The sequence below is a fragment of the Chrysochloris asiatica genome, unplaced genomic scaffold, assembly GCF_000296735.1.
Source record: "Chrysochloris asiatica unplaced genomic scaffold, ChrAsi1.0 scaffold00095, whole genome shotgun sequence".
Classification (NCBI taxonomy): Eukaryota; Metazoa; Chordata; class Mammalia; order Afrosoricida; family Chrysochloridae; genus Chrysochloris; species Chrysochloris asiatica.
The window spans coordinates 8,332,578-8,350,143 of record NW_006408613.1 but is presented as its reverse complement, the minus strand read 5'-3'; the positions used below and the strand labels follow the sequence as shown (position 1 = coordinate 8,350,143).

General features: G+C 35.9%; 1 protein-coding gene across 1 annotated transcript in view; it reads left to right on the top strand.

The window, feature by feature from the left end:
- CSMD1 (CUB and Sushi multiple domains 1) overlaps window positions 1–17,566 on the top strand; it is a 2,529,117-nt gene that overhangs the window by 1,243,522 nt on the left and 1,268,029 nt on the right. Inside the window, exon 5 of the mRNA XM_006866725.1 lies at window positions 12,477–12,589. Coding sequence (XP_006866787.1) covers window positions 12,477–12,589 — 113 coding nt within the window. The remainder of the gene's footprint in view (window positions 1–12,476; window positions 12,590–17,566) is intronic.

The window sequence follows — 17,566 nt, the reverse complement described above, 5'->3', positions numbered from 1 at the left end:
AGACCTAAATTTGCTTTTACAGCTAGAAGAAGATACCATGTTAAACCATTCGAAAGAAATTAATTTTCCAGCAGATTAAATCACCTAATTTGGCATTCTTGAAAAACAGTAAGAATTTTCGATTTACTCAGTCATATCTAAAGGGATACTTACACCATGTCTTTCAATTTGTCATATTGTAGTGGCTTATGTGTTGTTAGAACAGAAGAAGGGGCTACTGCACGATTTAAAATCAGGAAATGTGTGAACTAGGATTGTATCCTTTTACTATACATATTGGTAGCGTAGTGGTTACGAATCGGGCTGTGAGCCGCAAGGTCAGCAGTTGAAAACTACCAGCTGTTCCGCGGGAGAAAGATGAGGCATTCTGCTCCTGTAAAGATTTACAGCCTTGGAAACCCTGTACAGAGTCGCTATGAGTCAGAACCGACTCCACGGCACATGACAACAACAACAACTATACATATTCAATCAGTGTGCTGAGCAAATAATGTGAGAACTTGGATTATATAAAGAAATCATGTAAAGAGAATTTTAAATCAAGATTGGAGGAAGACTTATTAGCAGACTGTGATGTGCAGATGACACAACCTTGTTTACTGGAAACTAATAAGACTTGAAATACTTACTGATGAAGATGAAAGACCACAGTCTGCAGTAAGGATCACACTTCAATATAAAGAACACAAAGATATTCACAAGTGGACCAATAAATAGCAACATGATTAATGGAGAAAAGATTGGAGTTGTCAAAGACTTCATTTTCCTTTCATACACAATCAACACTCATGGAAGCAGCAGTCAAGAAATCAAATCACATATAATATTAGGTAAATCTGCTGCAAAAGAATTCTTTAAAATGTTAAAAAGCAAAGATGTCACTTTGAGGACTAAGGTTGCCTGATACAAGCCATGGTATTTTCAATTGCCTCATATGCATGTGAAAGTTGACAATGAATAAGGAAGACAGTACAAGAATTGATACATTTGAATTATGGTGTTGTAGAAGAATATTCACAGTACCACGGAATTCCAAAAGAACAAGCAAATCTGTGTTGGAAGAAGTACAGCCAGAATGTACTTTAGAAACAAAGATAATCAGTCTTCATCTCTTGTACTTTGAACATGTTGTCAGTGGGACCTATCCCTGGAGAAGAATATCATGCTTGGCAAAGTGAAGGGTCAGTGAAAAAGAGGAAGACCCTGAACAAGATGGATTTACACAGTAGGAGCAACAATGGGCTCAAATATAACAATTGTGAGAATGGAGCATGAATGGGCAGTGTTTCATTCTGTTGTGCATAGAGTCTCAATGAGTCGGAACGAACTCAATGACATCTAACAACAACAATAAAGGGACAGTTCAGTGTTCCCGCTGCATTGCTTTATGGGCTTTCTTATTTCATTTGAAATGCTTCAGAAATGAAACTCATCAAACATTCCCTTAGGAAGTTCCTTTAACAACATACTACTTTGATATGTTTTTCTTCTCCTTTTTCTTTTTAAAGTCACAATTTCTTAGGATCAGTATCCACCACTTGTTTTAAATGAATAATTGTCCTTTATGTTTATGTTTAAGATATAAAATTGTATATTTTATGTTTAAAATAGAAAATTGTGGCAGCACTGTGAATTAATAGAGGAAGGTATTTGTTGAAATCTCTAGAATGTCTCCCTTTTTCTTTAAAATGTTTCTACTTTGTATCTTTTAACAACTATTCATATATTATTTCTACAAATTGTCACACAGTCCATCTCTCACTTCCCTATTTTGTTAGTAGGAAAAAAAGTCAAATGCAATCAGTAAGTTTGTAGAAATAGGACATTTCACTCAGACAATAATAAATGTTTGAACATTGATAATTATAGAAAGGATTTAAACTATCAATTATCTGACATCTCATATTAATAGAAAGAGAACAATGAATATTCTATCATATTTCCCTTCTTTGAGGATGTTTTGTAATAAAAAATAAGTATTTATTAAAATATCGTTTGCATTAACTGCCATAACAAATGAGCATGCACTTGATGGCTTGAAACAAAACAACTTATTATTTTACAATTTTATAGGTTATAAATCCAACATAAATTTCACCAGTCTAAAGTCAGGGCGTCAACAAGGATGCGCTCCTTTCTGAGGACTATGGGGAAGAATCTATTTCCTTTCTTTTTCCAGCTCTGATGCCTATATTCATTCACTCATGGTCCCTGCTCCATCTTTAAGTTCAGCAATAGCACTCAGTTGCTCACATGCATCACTCTGGCCTTCTCCCATTGTTACATCTATATCTGATTCTTTTTTTTTTTTTTTTCCTTTTCTTTCTGTCATCCTCTTCAGTAAGCACTCTTGATGTCATATTGGGCCTACCCAGATAATTGACGATAATCTCTCCAACTCAAAATTCTTAACATTTTCAGATCTGTAAAGTTTTCTTTTCCATGTAAGATTCTGAGATCATAGGTTCTAAGGCTCAGGAAATCAAGATGTGTACATCAGTGTTTTTAGGTACCACAGAGTTTATACTAACTCATAGTCATCCAGTGCACAACAGAATGAAACACTTTCCAATCCTGTGCCAACATTACAGATGTTGCCACCCTTTAGCCCATTGCTTCTGCCACTGTGTCAACCCAATTTGTTGGGGATCTTCCTCTTTTTCTCTGAACTTCACTTTACCAAGAATGATGTCCTTCTCCAGGGACTGGTCCCTCCTGATAACATGTCCAAAGTATGAGAGATGAAGTTTTACTACCTTGGCTTTCAATTAGCATTCTGGTTGTACTTTTTCCAACAACACAGATTTGTTTGTTCTTTTGGCAGTCCACTGTCCTGCCATTTTAATATTTTCCTCTAGCACAATAATTCAGATGCCTCAATTCTTTTACAGTCTTATTCATTTCCTAACTTTCACATGCATATGAGGTTATTGAAAATACTATGGCTTGGTCAGGTGCACTTTAGTCCTCAACTGACATCTTTGCTCTTCAACACTTTAAGTAGATCATGTGCAGCAGATTTTTCCAGTTCAACATTTTGTTTGATTTCTTAACTATTGCTTCCATGAGTTTTGATGGTTGATAATAGCAAAATGAAATCTTTGATAACTTCAATCTCTTCTCCATTTATCATGATGTTGTTTTTATTCCATCCATTCATGGGGCCTTGTTCTTTGCCAGTGCCTTTAAAGCATCTTGAACTTCTTCCTTCAGTGTCATTGGCTCTTGATCATATGTTATCTCATAAAATGGTTGAACATCAGCCATTTATTTTTGGTAAAGTAACTGTATTCTTTCCATCTTCTTTTGATGCTTTTTGCATGATTCAATATTTTGCCCATAGAATCCTTCTATATTGCAAGTCCAGGTTTGAATTTTCTTCAGTTTCCTCATTTGAAAATATGCTGAGTGTATTCTTCCCTTTCAGTTTTCTAATTCCAAGTGGTTGCACATTTTGCTATAATATTTGACTTTGTCTTTTCTGCTTCACTTTGAAATTTTCTATGCACCAGTTTTATCTAATAATTTATTCCACTTGCTTTAGCCTCTCTATGTTGGAGCCCCACCACACATCTGTCAGTTTGTCATACTGTGGTGGCTTGTGAGTTGCTATGATTCTGAAAACTATTTCACTGGTATTTTAAATACCATCAGGGTCACCCATGGTGGACAGGTTTCAGATGAGCTTCCAGACAAAGACAGACTAGGAAGAAGGAGTGACAATTAACTTTCAAGAGGTAGCATATGATCAAGAGCCAACTGTCTCCTTTGCCATGAGACCAGAAAAATTGGATGGTGCCCAGCTACTGAATATTTTGATCAAATAGAACAGTCTTTACAAATAGGGGGAAAGTGCCAGTTAGAATTTCAAATTCTCACAGTCCTAATTTTCAAGAGTCGTGAAGTCTGGATGAACTCTCAAACTATTGCTCTGAGATAATATTTTATCTTAAACCAAAAATATCTTAAAATGGAAATACTGTTTAGCTTAACTTTTAAAGAATATCAGCCTTTAGCATTATACTCTTTTAAGGTCTATCTATATGGGATTAAAGTGACAACAGTAAGGAAAAAGTTTAGATAAGAGCTTTGGGGGCAGTGAGTTTATGCAAATGAAGGAGAAACACCTCAGAAAAAGAAAGTGAGAATGGATGCACAAATCTGAATGCTATGAATTCTACATATAGAAACTGTTGAGTTGATGCATATTCTGCAGTGTATCTTCTGAACACCAAGTAAAAGATAGAAATTCATGTATGAAGAATCTACTTTGGAGTGTGAGGTGTCTGCGTGGTTTGACTATATATAGTCATAGAGAAGGAATTATATCATTAATTTGTCTTCTTCATACTACTTGGTTCTGTATAAAAGAAATCTGCACGGAAGTTTTGTGGGGTTTTTTTGTGTGTTTGTTTTACTTTAGTTACACTAGGTTGATTGACATCATCTAATTATCTTACTGCTCAGGGATTTTACAAATTGGTTCATTTATACTAAAGCAGAGGTGAAATATGGTTGAAAATAAATCAGAGAATAATAATATTTTATGGCACATAAAAGGTATGTGAAATGCAAATTTCAGTAACCATCAATTAAGTGTTGTTGGAACACATGAATACCCATTCTTTTATGTGTTGTCTATTGTCGCTTTCACACTGTAATGATAGAGGTGAGTAACTACCACAGAGACCATATGATCCATAGTGTCTAAAATTTTTACTATCTTGCCATTGCAGAAAACTTTCTTGCCCCTGTACTAAAACAGAATTGATAATTTTATTGGTAGATATTTGGAAAATGCAAGGATAAAGAGATGGCTTAGAACAATTACAATTGTTGATACCTAACTAAAATGAAATTTAACTTTGTTTGTGAGAAGAAGCACTATAATGTAATCTAAGAGCATGTTTATTGTCAAAATAAACACAAAATAAATATTGATTTCAATTACAAAAATTTCATCAATTAAATGCAAGTGATCTGGATAGACTCTAGGCTTTCAATTCCAGAATTTACTTCTCCCTTGGACATTTTCAATGTTAGGCAAAGAGATGTGTGTGTGTGTCCATTGGATTTTTTTTTTTTTTTTTTTTAGATTTTTAGTAGATTTTGTGACAATATCTCACAAGGAAGAAAACAAAAGCCACCTGCCACCAAAACAAAACAAAAAATGCTTTATGCAATTTTTTTTTTTAATAATTAAATATTTCTTGGAGTCAGCTCTGTTAGATTGTCACCAGTTTGTGCAACATAACCCTAAATAAATAGGCAGATCTGAGTAGTGCATTTTCTCTTACTGAAGATTATTTCTAACAGTGCCATAAACACAGTTTCAATTTGTTACATCAAGGTTTAGCTTTTAACTTTAAACCAGACACTGCACATTTTTAAACCTGAGAGTTGAAACGAAACACCCTAATATCAGAAAGCTTGACTGCATATTAATTTGAAGCTTATTTTCCTCTAGGTGATAGAGAAAGTATGGAAAGACTCTAGCCAATAAACTCATCCCTAGCAAAACCAGTGCATAGGAATGAGATCCCCCTTGCTTTACCAAGATAAGCAATCCGTGATGTTCATAGAGAATTCCATGAAGATCACAAGAGTTTCTAAGGGATTTTGCTAAAAGAGGATGGGTCGAACCCTTACAGATAATAGACATTAATAAGCTTTGTTTTAAAAATAGATTTGGCATCAGAGACATTAAATAATATATTTTATATAGTTGGACATTCAAGCTGAAGAGGAAAGGGAAGGAGAATGAGCATGTATGTATATGCATATATATGTTTGAGAGATGATATTTCTACATGTGTATTTTCCTATGCTATAAACATATCCATGAATACAGCAGAGCATACAGGGAGCAAAGTTATGGAAAGTTCTTGGCTGTAACCAAACACCTTGTGGGATTGAGTGGTTGAGCCTAAGGACTCAGAACCATTGGGATCGTGTAATCTGCAAAGAGAATGTTCTGCATCCCACTTTAGTGCGTATCAACTGGGGTCTTAAAAGCTCGCGAGAAGCCAAGGATGATTTCTGTCTAGAGCAAAGAAGAATGTTAAAAAAAAAAAAAAAAAATCAAAGATGCATGGAAACAATTAGTCAAATGGATTAATAATTTTAATTTCCATGACCTTGATACCAGAAGAAATAGTTGGGGCTAGAATATCAATGCTGACTACTCTAAAAACGATCACATTAGAAGGTCCTGAATATAGTAGAAGAAAAGTGTGGAACAAATATCAAAATTATTTTTAAAAATTACCAGGATTATTGTATACAGGGAGGCTGGTGGTGCCCCTAAGGCAATCACCTTTAGCCACCCTTCAAACCTGGAACTGAACTCACCCCTGTAGACTGCCAGAAGAGCTAACAATTTGTATTAGGAAAAATCCAACCATAATGCTTTTTAGAAGCAAGGATTGCCAGACTTCATCTCTCATTCTTTGTACATATTGTCAGGAGAAGGACATCATCCTTGGTAAAGTGAAGGGTTAGCAAAAAAGAGGAAAGGGCTCCAATGAAGTGGATTGACACAGTGGGAGCAACAACAGGCTCCAACATCACAATAATTTTGAGGATGGTGTAGGACCATGCAGTGTGTCATTCTGGTATGTATAGGGTCTCTATGAGTTTGAGCAAATTCAATGGCACCTAACAACACAAAAAATAGGGTGACCACTAGGGAGGTTTACATTCATTAGAATAATCAGCTATTTGAGTTCAAAAGTGCAGTATTTGCCCAAGGACAAAGCAGTGAAGACAGGAAGGTTTGTGAAAGACAGAGGAATAGAAACAAAACATATAGGAAGAAACGGGCTAAGTAATGTTCTATTTGGGGGAATACAATCAATGACATGAGACAAAAATGTGTATGAATTGGTGAATGAAAAATTAGTTTGCTTTGTAAGCATGCACTCAATTAACAATAAAAAAGATTTTTTTTTTTTAATACCGTGACTTGTAGTGCCCTTATGCACACCAGAATGAAATACTGTCCAGTTCTGTGCCATCCTTGCAATCATTGTTATGTTTGAAGCTATTGCTGCTAAAACTGTGTCAATCTGTCTCAATGAGTGTCTTCCTCATTTTCACTGACCTGTTTTACCAAGTGTAATGTCCTTTTCTAGGGAAGCATTCCTTCTGGTAACATGTTGAAAATAAATTAGGTAAAGTCTTAGTATCCTTATTTAAAAAGAGCATTCAGGGACCTCCATTCCTAGACTGCCATCAAGGGAGAAGAGCTGAGAGAGGGACCCTACCCAGAGAAGCAGTTATGCCTGAGATGGAGGCTGAGACGATGATGTGGAGAGATGGAACAGCTGGGGACTTTAGACACAGAGAGGGAGAGGAGCTGTGTGACAACCAGGGAGCAAGCTTGTAGGGTATACCCTTTGGTTGGTTGATGGTACATGGAGGGGGTTGTAAACATGTCGATGAAACAATATACGATAGGATGAATGTAAAACAACCTATCACACAATTTGCAATAAAACATTAAAAAAAATTCAGTTTTTACTTATTCCAAAACACATCTGCTTATTTTTCTGGCAGTGTCTGGTATTTTGAATATTATTCACCAACACCATAATTCAAATGCTTCTATGTGGCTTCCAGTGTTTTTTATTCATTGCCCAGCTTCCATATGCATATGAGGCAATTGAAAATACTTTGACTTGTGACACACACTAGTCCTCAAAGTGACATCTTTGCTCTTTAACAATTATTATTGTTATATGCAGTCAAGTAGTTCTGACTCATAGTGACCCTATATAGGGTTTCCGAGGAGTAGCTGGTGAATTTGAATAGCTAACCTTGCTATTCAAACCAACTTCATGGTCCAGTGCTTTATCCTACAGCATTACAGAAGGTCATTTGAGAGATCTTTTGAAATAGATATGCCCATTGCAATACATCACTTAATTTACTTAGTATTGTATCAATGCATTAATTAAGGATACAAGTAAAATAGATTTTTTGACAACTTTAATCTTCTTTCTGTTTATCATGCTGTTATGTATTGGTCCAATTGTCAAGATTTCTTTACAGTGAGTTTTAATCCATATTGAAGGCTATATTATTTTATTTTCATCAGTAAGTACTTCAAGTCCTCTTCATTTCCAGCAAGGAAGTTGTGTCATCAGCATATTGCACATTGCTAATAATTGCAAATATTTAACAGTCAAAATGTGCTTTAGAAATATTTTTAACTTTCTGTCCCACCTCCAACACACACACACAGTCACAAGGGTAAATCAAAGATGTTGTGAATTGCATTCCAGTTCATACATGTATGGGTTTATCCAAACAAAATATGTTCAAACATGCCTTCGTGATCAGTCCATGGCTGTAGACATATTATTTTAAGAAAACACTTGTCTAAGTCTCATTAGGTTGCCGTCAATAAAAGGTCAAATTGAAACAGTGACTATCAAGGGGATCTTCTTGGCTAGTCATGTTCAAGGCAGAGATGTCAACTCTGAAGATAATGACAAAGGTATTTTGGGACTGCAAGGAGGAAATCTTGTCTTAAAATATACAGGATGATCATGGAGACTTCTTATGAAAAAGTTTCTTAAGAATCTGAAAACTACCTTGATGAGAAAAAGGCCAGAAAAGTTTTGCCAAGGATTTTTTTTCTTTCTTTCTTTCTTTTCACCATGACAATACACCTGCTCTTTATTCAAGGGTAGCATGGCTAGTCCTATGAGCATTTCATTGGAAAACTTTACCCCATCCGCCCCAAAGCACCAAAATAGCCTCTTCAGACATCTTTTTATTCCCAAAGCACAAAAGCATCACATTTCAATAACTGAAGGATGCTAAGACCGCCATTTTGATGTGGTATAAATAAAAAAGTACAGAATTCTTTGTGAAAGGATTAAAGAGATGAAAACACTGCATTCAGAAGTGTATATATCTCACTGTTGAAAAATGTATAGACTTCTATGTTGAGAAACAATAACTTCACATATTCTTACCTTTGTTTACTAATGGCAATTAATATAAGAAGCTGAATCATATGAGGAAGAAAGTGGCATCAGAATTAAAGGAAGACTCATTAACAACCTGTGATAGGCAGATGATACAACCTTACTTGCTGAAAGCAAAGAGGACTTAAAATATTTACTTAAAAAAAAACAAAAAGTACAGCTATCAGTATAGGTTGCTCCTCAATATAAAGAAAACAAAACTCCTCACCATTGGACCAAATAACATCAAGATAAATGGAAAAAAAGACTGAAGGTGCTGAAGACTCATTTTGCTGTTATCAAGCATAAACACTCATGGAAGCAGCATTCAAGAAATCAAAGCACGTATTGCGGAAGACCTCCTCATTTCTTCCATTTGCTTTAGCATCTCTACACTGGAGAGCAAGTTTCAGTGTCTCTTTTGACATCCTTTTTGAGCTTTTCCTTCTTTCTTGTCTTCTCAATGACTTTTTACTTTCTTCATGTATGAGGTTCTTGATGTCATCTCACAACTCTTCTGGTCTTCGATCTTTAGTGTTTAATGTATCAAATCTGTTCTTCAGATGATCTCTAAATTCAGGTGGGATATATTCAAGGTCATATTTTGGCTCTCATGGACTTGTTTTCATTTTTTTTTAGCTTCAGTTTGAATTTGCATATCAGTAATTGATGGTCTGTTGCAGCCCGCCCCTGGCCTTGTTTTGACTGATGATATGGAGCTTTTCCATTGCCTCTTTCCACAGATGTAGTCAATTTGATTTGTATGTATAACATCTGGTGAGGTCTGTGTGTATCTCTTATGCTGTCTAAAGAAGGTATTTGAAATGAACAAATCATTGGTTTTGCAGAATTCTATCATGTGTTCTCCAACATCATTTCTACCACTAAGGCCATATTTTCCAATTACTGATTCTTCTTCTTTGCTCCCAACCTTTGCATTCCAATAACCAGTAAGGATCAATATATCTTGATTGCATGTTTGATCAATTTCAGATTAAAGAAGTTGGTAGAATTCTTCTATTTCATCCTCACTGGCTTTAATGGTTGGTGCATAAATTTGAATATTAGTGGTATTAACTGGGCTTCCCTGTAGGCACATGGATATTATCCTATCCCAGTCATTATTGTATATCATGACTGATCTGGATATGGTCTTTTTGACAATGAATACAACACCATTCCTCTTCAATTTGTCATTTCCACCATAGTAAATCATGTGGTTGTCAGATTGAAAATGGCCAATACCAGTCCATTTCAGCTCACTAATGCCTAAGATACTGATATTTATGCATTTCATTTCATTTTTGACAAACTTCAATTTTCCCAGATTCATACTTTGTACATTCCATGTTCCGATTTTCCATGGATTTTTACAGCTTTTTGCCTTTGTTTTGAGTTATGGCCCATCAAGAAATGAAGGTCCCGTGGGCTTTTCTCCCACAGGTTTTACTCTATTAACATCTTCACGGTCAACTTTACTTTGAGGAGGCAGCTCTTCCTCAGTTGTATTTTGAATGCCTTCCAACTTAAGGGACTCATTTCTGGCACTATATCTGGCAGTGTATCTCTGCTGTTCATAAGGTTTTCAATGACTAAACATTCTAAAGTACTTCATCAGCCTTTCTTCCTAGTCTGTCTTCATCTGGAAGCTCATCTGAAACCTGTTCACTGTGGTTGACTCTGCTGATATTTAAAATACCGGTGGCATAGCTTTCAGAATCACAGTAACTCACAAGCCACCACAATATGACAAATTGACAGATGAGCAGTGGTGGATGTGTATATGTGTGTGTATAAATTCTCTTAGAGACCTGCAACCCAGATTTGTTCATGTATAGTACATATGATAAGCTGAAGTACCGAAAAGAAGATGTGACTGTTACCGTGACTAGTGAAAAGCAGACACAGCATATGAACCTTTATATGATGTGCTGAACTGCAATGATATGTATACCCCTGCCCCAAACTTAATTTACTAGTTGTAACTCTATCATGCTTTTTTATCCAAGAAATTTTTTTTTTTGTTTTTTTAGTAGTGGTGTTAAGTTTTCAATTCAATATGTTGCTGTGAGCTGCAGTAGAATTGATCTCCCCACCCCAACTCCTCCTTTCTCTTCTGTGAACTGGTGTTTGGGTTTAAATCACAAGTTTTTAGGTTAGCGTAATGGTTACGAAACGGGCTGTGAACTGCAAGGTCAGCAGTTTGAAACTACCAGCTGTTCCGCAGGAGAAAGCTGAAGCTTTCTGCTCCGGTAAAGATTTACAGCCTCTGAAACCCTGTACAGGGTCGCTATGAGTAGGAACTGACTCCACAGCACATAGCCACTACCATCAGTCAGTTGCAAACTGCTTGCCCCACCCAGGTTCCTCTTGCTGCACCATAAACCCACAGCTGTCTAGTCTAATTTATTGTGACCCGATAGGATAGATTAGAATTGCCTCATAGGGTTTCCAAGGCTGAAAATTTGTACAGAAATAGACTATGGCTTCTTTTATTCTGGAAAGTAACTGGTGGGTTCAAATCACCCATCTTTTATTAATGGCTGAGTGCTTTACGCACTGTGCCAATAGGGTTCCTTTTCAGTACACCATAGTAAGAAATAAATTACTTGATCAATTCAGGCCAGTTAAACTACCCATTGTAAAGTTGACTGGAAATTGTAAGCTATACAATCAGAGATTGATTGTATCTAATTTCTAAAATATTTAATTGTATTTAATGTACTACTTTACTAAACCGTAACTAAATAGGAGTCCTAGTGTGGTGTGTATTGAACTGCAAAGTTGGTTTGAACTGCAAAGTCAGTAGCTCTAGCTCACTAGCCACTTCTCAGAAACCATATACAGGGCCTCTATGAGTTGAAATCAACTCGGTGCACTTAACAACAACAACAACTAAATTGCATTTCATATCTCCTGGATAGCATTCATTGTGTCTCATACATATTTCCCTTTCTTTACTTTGATCAGCAAGGTCCCTGTGTGAATTCTGCTTTATAAACAATTTCCCTAGTCCTGTTGTAGCACTGTGGGTTAATGGACCAGACTGAAAAACTGTTTGAACTGCCAGGTTGGTGGTTCAAACTCACCAGTTGCTCCTCAGAAACCCTACACAGGATTGCTATGGGTGGGAACCAACTTGACGGCAGTTCACAACAACTGCAAGTTTCACCCAGGGCTGCTATAAATTAAAACCAAGTTTATGGCTTCCAACAATAAACTAATCAGAATTCGTAAGAGATCAACTATCCAAAGACAGAATTTTATAATTTGCCTAACTTTTTTCTTTCTTTGTGATTCATAATGAATTCTTAATTAATACAGCATTTATCTTTTGGAAAAGATAAAAAAAAATCTGAATACATTTAAGTCTTAGAAGTAATAAATGATATGTATTTTAAGCATCTCAAAAATAAAGTCCAATTTTAGAAGAGGGTTTGATATAAGATTTTTGCTCTGTTGGTTTACAAGAAAGATTTTTTCCCCCTCTCTCTATTCCAGGCTGACTGGCATGAACCTTCCTTCTCCTGTTATCAGTAGCAAGAATTGGTTACGACTTCACTTCACTTCTGACAGTAACCATCGGCGCAAAGGATTTAATGCACAGTTTCAAGGTAAGATTGTGTGTCTTATAAGTAAAAACATTTTGATCCTAAAATTTTAGAATTCTCTTAAGGATGGAATAAGACATATAAGCTTGAAAATACCTTCTATCTCTTATATAAAGAGATAACTTGGGAAATTATACAGGCAACAACTAACAACTTTTTAGTAAAGTTTATTCATGTGAAAATGCAGAGCAAGTTTTCTTGTTTTCCTAGAATTTTGCTAGATTTTAATCAATAAATATATATTGGCATTATTGTAAATCTTTATACCTAAACAGTAAATGTCTAGAGTGGTCTGTTTATTGCTTTACTTAACTATCTACAAATGATGTAGAATATAAGTTGCATGGAAATACATAAACCGATCATACCACTTTTAGTCCTAAAAATGGGGTCACACTATATAAATCTAGTTACCTGATTTAGTTATTATACATAAAGAAACCTTAATAGTAAATGTTAGAATTTTGTTCTTGGGCATAAATGAGAGTCTTTAGTTCAATAAAACCTAGATTTGATTCTGAATGTTTTCTCTCTGTACCTAATTTTTAGTGCTCATACCCAGATATTATATCAGCTCTTGTGCATTTCTAATAATCAATAATCCTTATTACTTACCAGAGTATAACATATTCAGTCTGTTAAGGGGTTTATAGGAAATTATTCCGCTTGTACTTGCAAATAAAAATTACATGGTCTTGCCAAAGTAACTTCTGAAGTGTCTCCTGAATCATGACCTAGAAGATGTCCGTCAGTTCTGTTAAGGCAGTGTTCACTTAGTGCCTGCCATATGCCAATCAGGATTCCCATGCACTGCGATAAACCTCAAAACTTGCAAATAACAACAACTACTGTATTCCAGAAACTTGTAAATCATTAAGATACTATGCTAATAACTTCATGGAAGGCAGAATACAAAAGAGAAGCATTATAGCTACTTAAGGAGATTCTAATATGGTCTAAAAATTGGTATATAAGCATCTCTTACCATAAACACATTTTAAAAGCCATAACTCTTGCATGGCATCTTACTGAACAAGTAGAAATGTAGAGTAATTTTCAGGGAATTAAATACATTCTGTGCTGAAGAAACACACACTATAGTGATCCAATTTTTTTTTTTTTTTTATTGCCTACTCCCTGGGCCATGTAAATGAATAGGGATTAGAATCCAGGTACAATTTTTGTTTCACCAAATATATTTTATACATCATCAAGAGCATTGTGCATCTCACGATTCCTCCTGATGTTGCCAGAAAGTTCTCACCTTTATTACTTTTGAATACTGTCCTGAAGTTTCACTCTCTTTATAGGAGTCATACTAATTGCTTTTCATTTATTTTGGGAGTTAGGTAAAGCTCACTTTTTCCTTTCTCAGACTGGCCTTTAGTCTTTAAGGCCATATAGCCTAAATAATGTGTTGATGTTGTTAAGTTCCATTGAGTCAGTTTTGATTCATAGAGACCCTGTATAGGGTTTTTGAGACTTTTTATATTTTGCAGGAGCAGAAAGCCTCATTTTTCTTCTGCAAAGTGCATGGTGAGATCCAACTGCCAACCTTGTAGATTGCAGTCCAGTGCTTACCCTATGAAGCCACTTGCCTAAATAATATAGTCATAATAAAATAAGTTCAGTGAGGGTCTTTTGATGGAACAGGTGGGAATGGGGTTGTGAGGTGAGTGAGGCCGATTCCATGCAGACTTGCTTACAATTCTAACATAGATTTCTCTATAATAATGTACATTATGCATTTAAATTGGTCTTGGTGTACTGCTGTAGGATAAACACTGCACTGCTAACTGCAAGGTCAGTGGTTCAAACCCACAAGCCACTCCTTGGAACGCCTATAGAGAGCTGCTATAAGTATGAATCAATTCAATGGCACTTAGCAACAGCAACATACATTTAAAATAAAAATAAATCAATGTTTAGGATGCCAATAAGCTGATTATATAGCCAGAAGGAATCCCTGCATGGTATACATAGATGGCTAATGTGTGTGGTTCGGAACTGTGGGTTAATGCGCCAGGCTGCCACACCATTTGAACTGCAAGGTCAGTGGTTTAAGTTTACCAGCTGCTCCTCTGAAACCCTACACAGGGTTGCTAGGGTTGGAACTGACTCGACAGCACTTAATAACAACAACAACAATGTGAGTGCTTCCTCATCTCAAGGTAACAGGTTTGAGGCTACCCAGAGGCATCTCAGAAAAAAAGAATTGGTGATCTACTTCCTAAAATCAGTCCTTGAAAATCCTTTGTAGTATAATTGGCATCTAATACACATCGGGTCACTATGAGTTAGAATCAAATGATAGCAACAGATGATGATAAGTTAGGTGTTGTTATTGTGTGCAGTTGAGTTATATAGATTCTCCTAGGAGCAGCTGGTGGGTATGAACCACTGATCTTGTGGTTAACAGTTCAGTCCTAATCCTATAGCATCACACTAGGACTCCTGTGCTCCTAAGTAGATAGAATTGTGTAATTATGTCTAAACAGTTGATTTTTCATATATAAGAGTCTTCATTACTTAATTGGCATTAAGACACAAAAGATTTTCTAAGTTTTGCTCTTCAAGCCTGACAGTGCTATGAGTCGATTGTGACCCATAGAGAACCTATAGGACAGAGTAGAACTGTTCCTTAGGGTTTCTGAAACTGATAATCAACAGCTTCATCTTTCTCCCATGAAGAGATATATAACTAGGAAGGTGAGTAAAAAATTTTGTACAAAAGTCCAAAGAGCTAAAATAGTGTAAAAATATAAGGATGAATAAATATTATAAGCTCTGGTAGCGTAGTGGTTATGAATCGGGCTGTGAACCGCAAGGTCAGGAGTTCAAAATTACCAGCTGTTCCGCAGGAGAAAGATGAAGCTTTCTGCTCCCATAAAGATTTAGAGCCTCAGAAACCCTGTACAAGGTCGCTGTGAGTCGGAACTGACTCCATGGCACATAACAACAACAACAGTAATATATGAGTATTAGAACATTTCTTGAGGCTGACTTTCAGATTCAGTTTCAAGATGAGTTAGGGTAATGAAGCTGTCAATTTATTCTTTTAATTAGCACATAAGCTTCATTTAACAGGAGGCATGATCATGCCTAAGACCACATATAGTTAAGTAAGTGCCATCAAGTTGGTTTCGACTCATAGCTTCCCTGTATAGGGTTTCCAAGGAGCAGTTGGTGGGTTTGAACCATTGACCTTGAGATTAGCAGTCCAGTGCTTCTCCTATAGCACTACACAAGTACTCCATGTCTAGAAGGTTGGATTCAGTTCTGGATTTCATGTTTTTAAGAAGCAAACTGACCAAATGGAGAACTATCAGAATGGTGACATGTGGCATTCAAAAAATTAAAAGGAACTGGATAAAAGTCACACAGCAAGGCATTACGTTCATCTTTTCTGCTTCCAGGGGACAGACCTATCACCAATGAATGGAATCTATTGGGCAGTCACTTTTGCTGATTCTGGTTTAGCTAGAACAACAGTGAGGCCATCAGAAAGCAGGAGACAGATGATCAGTTTAGAATGTGACTGGGTCCCGTAATCCACTGACCTCTGTATCTCTGCAAGGAGGAGGCTTGAAGATGGCTAATTCTGAGACAAAGGGAAAATTTCCTGTCATATAAGGAAAATGTAGTTATCATTTAAACCTTCCCCTTCTTCTGTGCCTAGATTGAATATTGTGGTTGTTGTTGTTAAGTGCCCTCGAGTAAATTCCGACTCATAATGACCCTGAATAAGGTTTCTGAAGAGCAGCTGATTGGTTTGAACTGTCAACCTTGTGGTTAGCAGTCAGGTGCTTATCTTATAGTATAATGAAAGCCCCAATTTATATTGTATTTTTATTTCAAAATGTTTAAACAAAACAATTGTTATCACTGACAAACAATTGCAAAAAAGGGAAACGTAATAAAGGAACATTCTAGATAAACAACAGGAACTATAATAAGAGTGAAAACTACAGAGTAGTCACCAAGTGACGCTTTTCTTTCATCTCAAATATTCTGGCAAAGTACCTGAGTTTATTATTGAGGGGAGGGAGACATTAGAACAAACAAACAAGAAAGACACTGATATTCTTGCTGCCTTTTTGACATTATTTTTGGTCACTCTTAAGAATATAAAAATTTCACCAGTGTTTCTTTGAGTAAACATGAATACAAATTGTGTGTAATTAACATGAAATCCCTCTGGTCCCTACACTGCTAATATAGCCCTTTGGTAGTATCTTTATCCAAGAGACTGATAGGTGGATAGAATTTCTATAATGTCTAAAAACAAAAAATATATGATTTTTAACTTGGTGCTTTTCTTGGTCAAATAAACAACTGCTACATAATATTCTTCTTTCTCTTTCCTCGTGGTTTTCCACGTTCATCCATATCCTTATCTCTGAATCTTGACTTTCTTCTTTGGCTTTTACCTGTTAATCATATAAGGTGGACAGTCAGAGTAAAAGAGGAAGATCCCCAATGAAATGGATTGGCCAAGTGGTAGCATCGATGGACTCAAGCATGGCAATAGTAGTGAGGTTGGCCCAGGATCCGGCAGTGTTTTGTTCTGCTGTGCATAAGGTCGCTACAAGTCAGTACTGACTTAATGACACCTAACAACAAAAATATATGAGGGAACTTCAAAATTTTGTGGAAATATAGCATTCAAAAATAATGGATTTTTTCCATGAAAATTTTTAAGCCCTCTCATGTAACTAAGTTTACTGACCAGTAAATCTGCTATATAATTGTAATTCTAAAAACATATGAAGTTTTAAACAGGTTTGTGAATAAAAGTACAAATGCAAAACATTTTCCACTTGAAATATGTACATTAACTCCTACACTTATTGAGCTTTCATTGAGTGTTAGATTTATGTACAACACATCATTTCTTTAAATCAGCTGAAAATTGAGTCCATTCATTATATGTTGCCTTCATAATTAATTATAATTTAATAAGTGCCATGTTAGCACAAT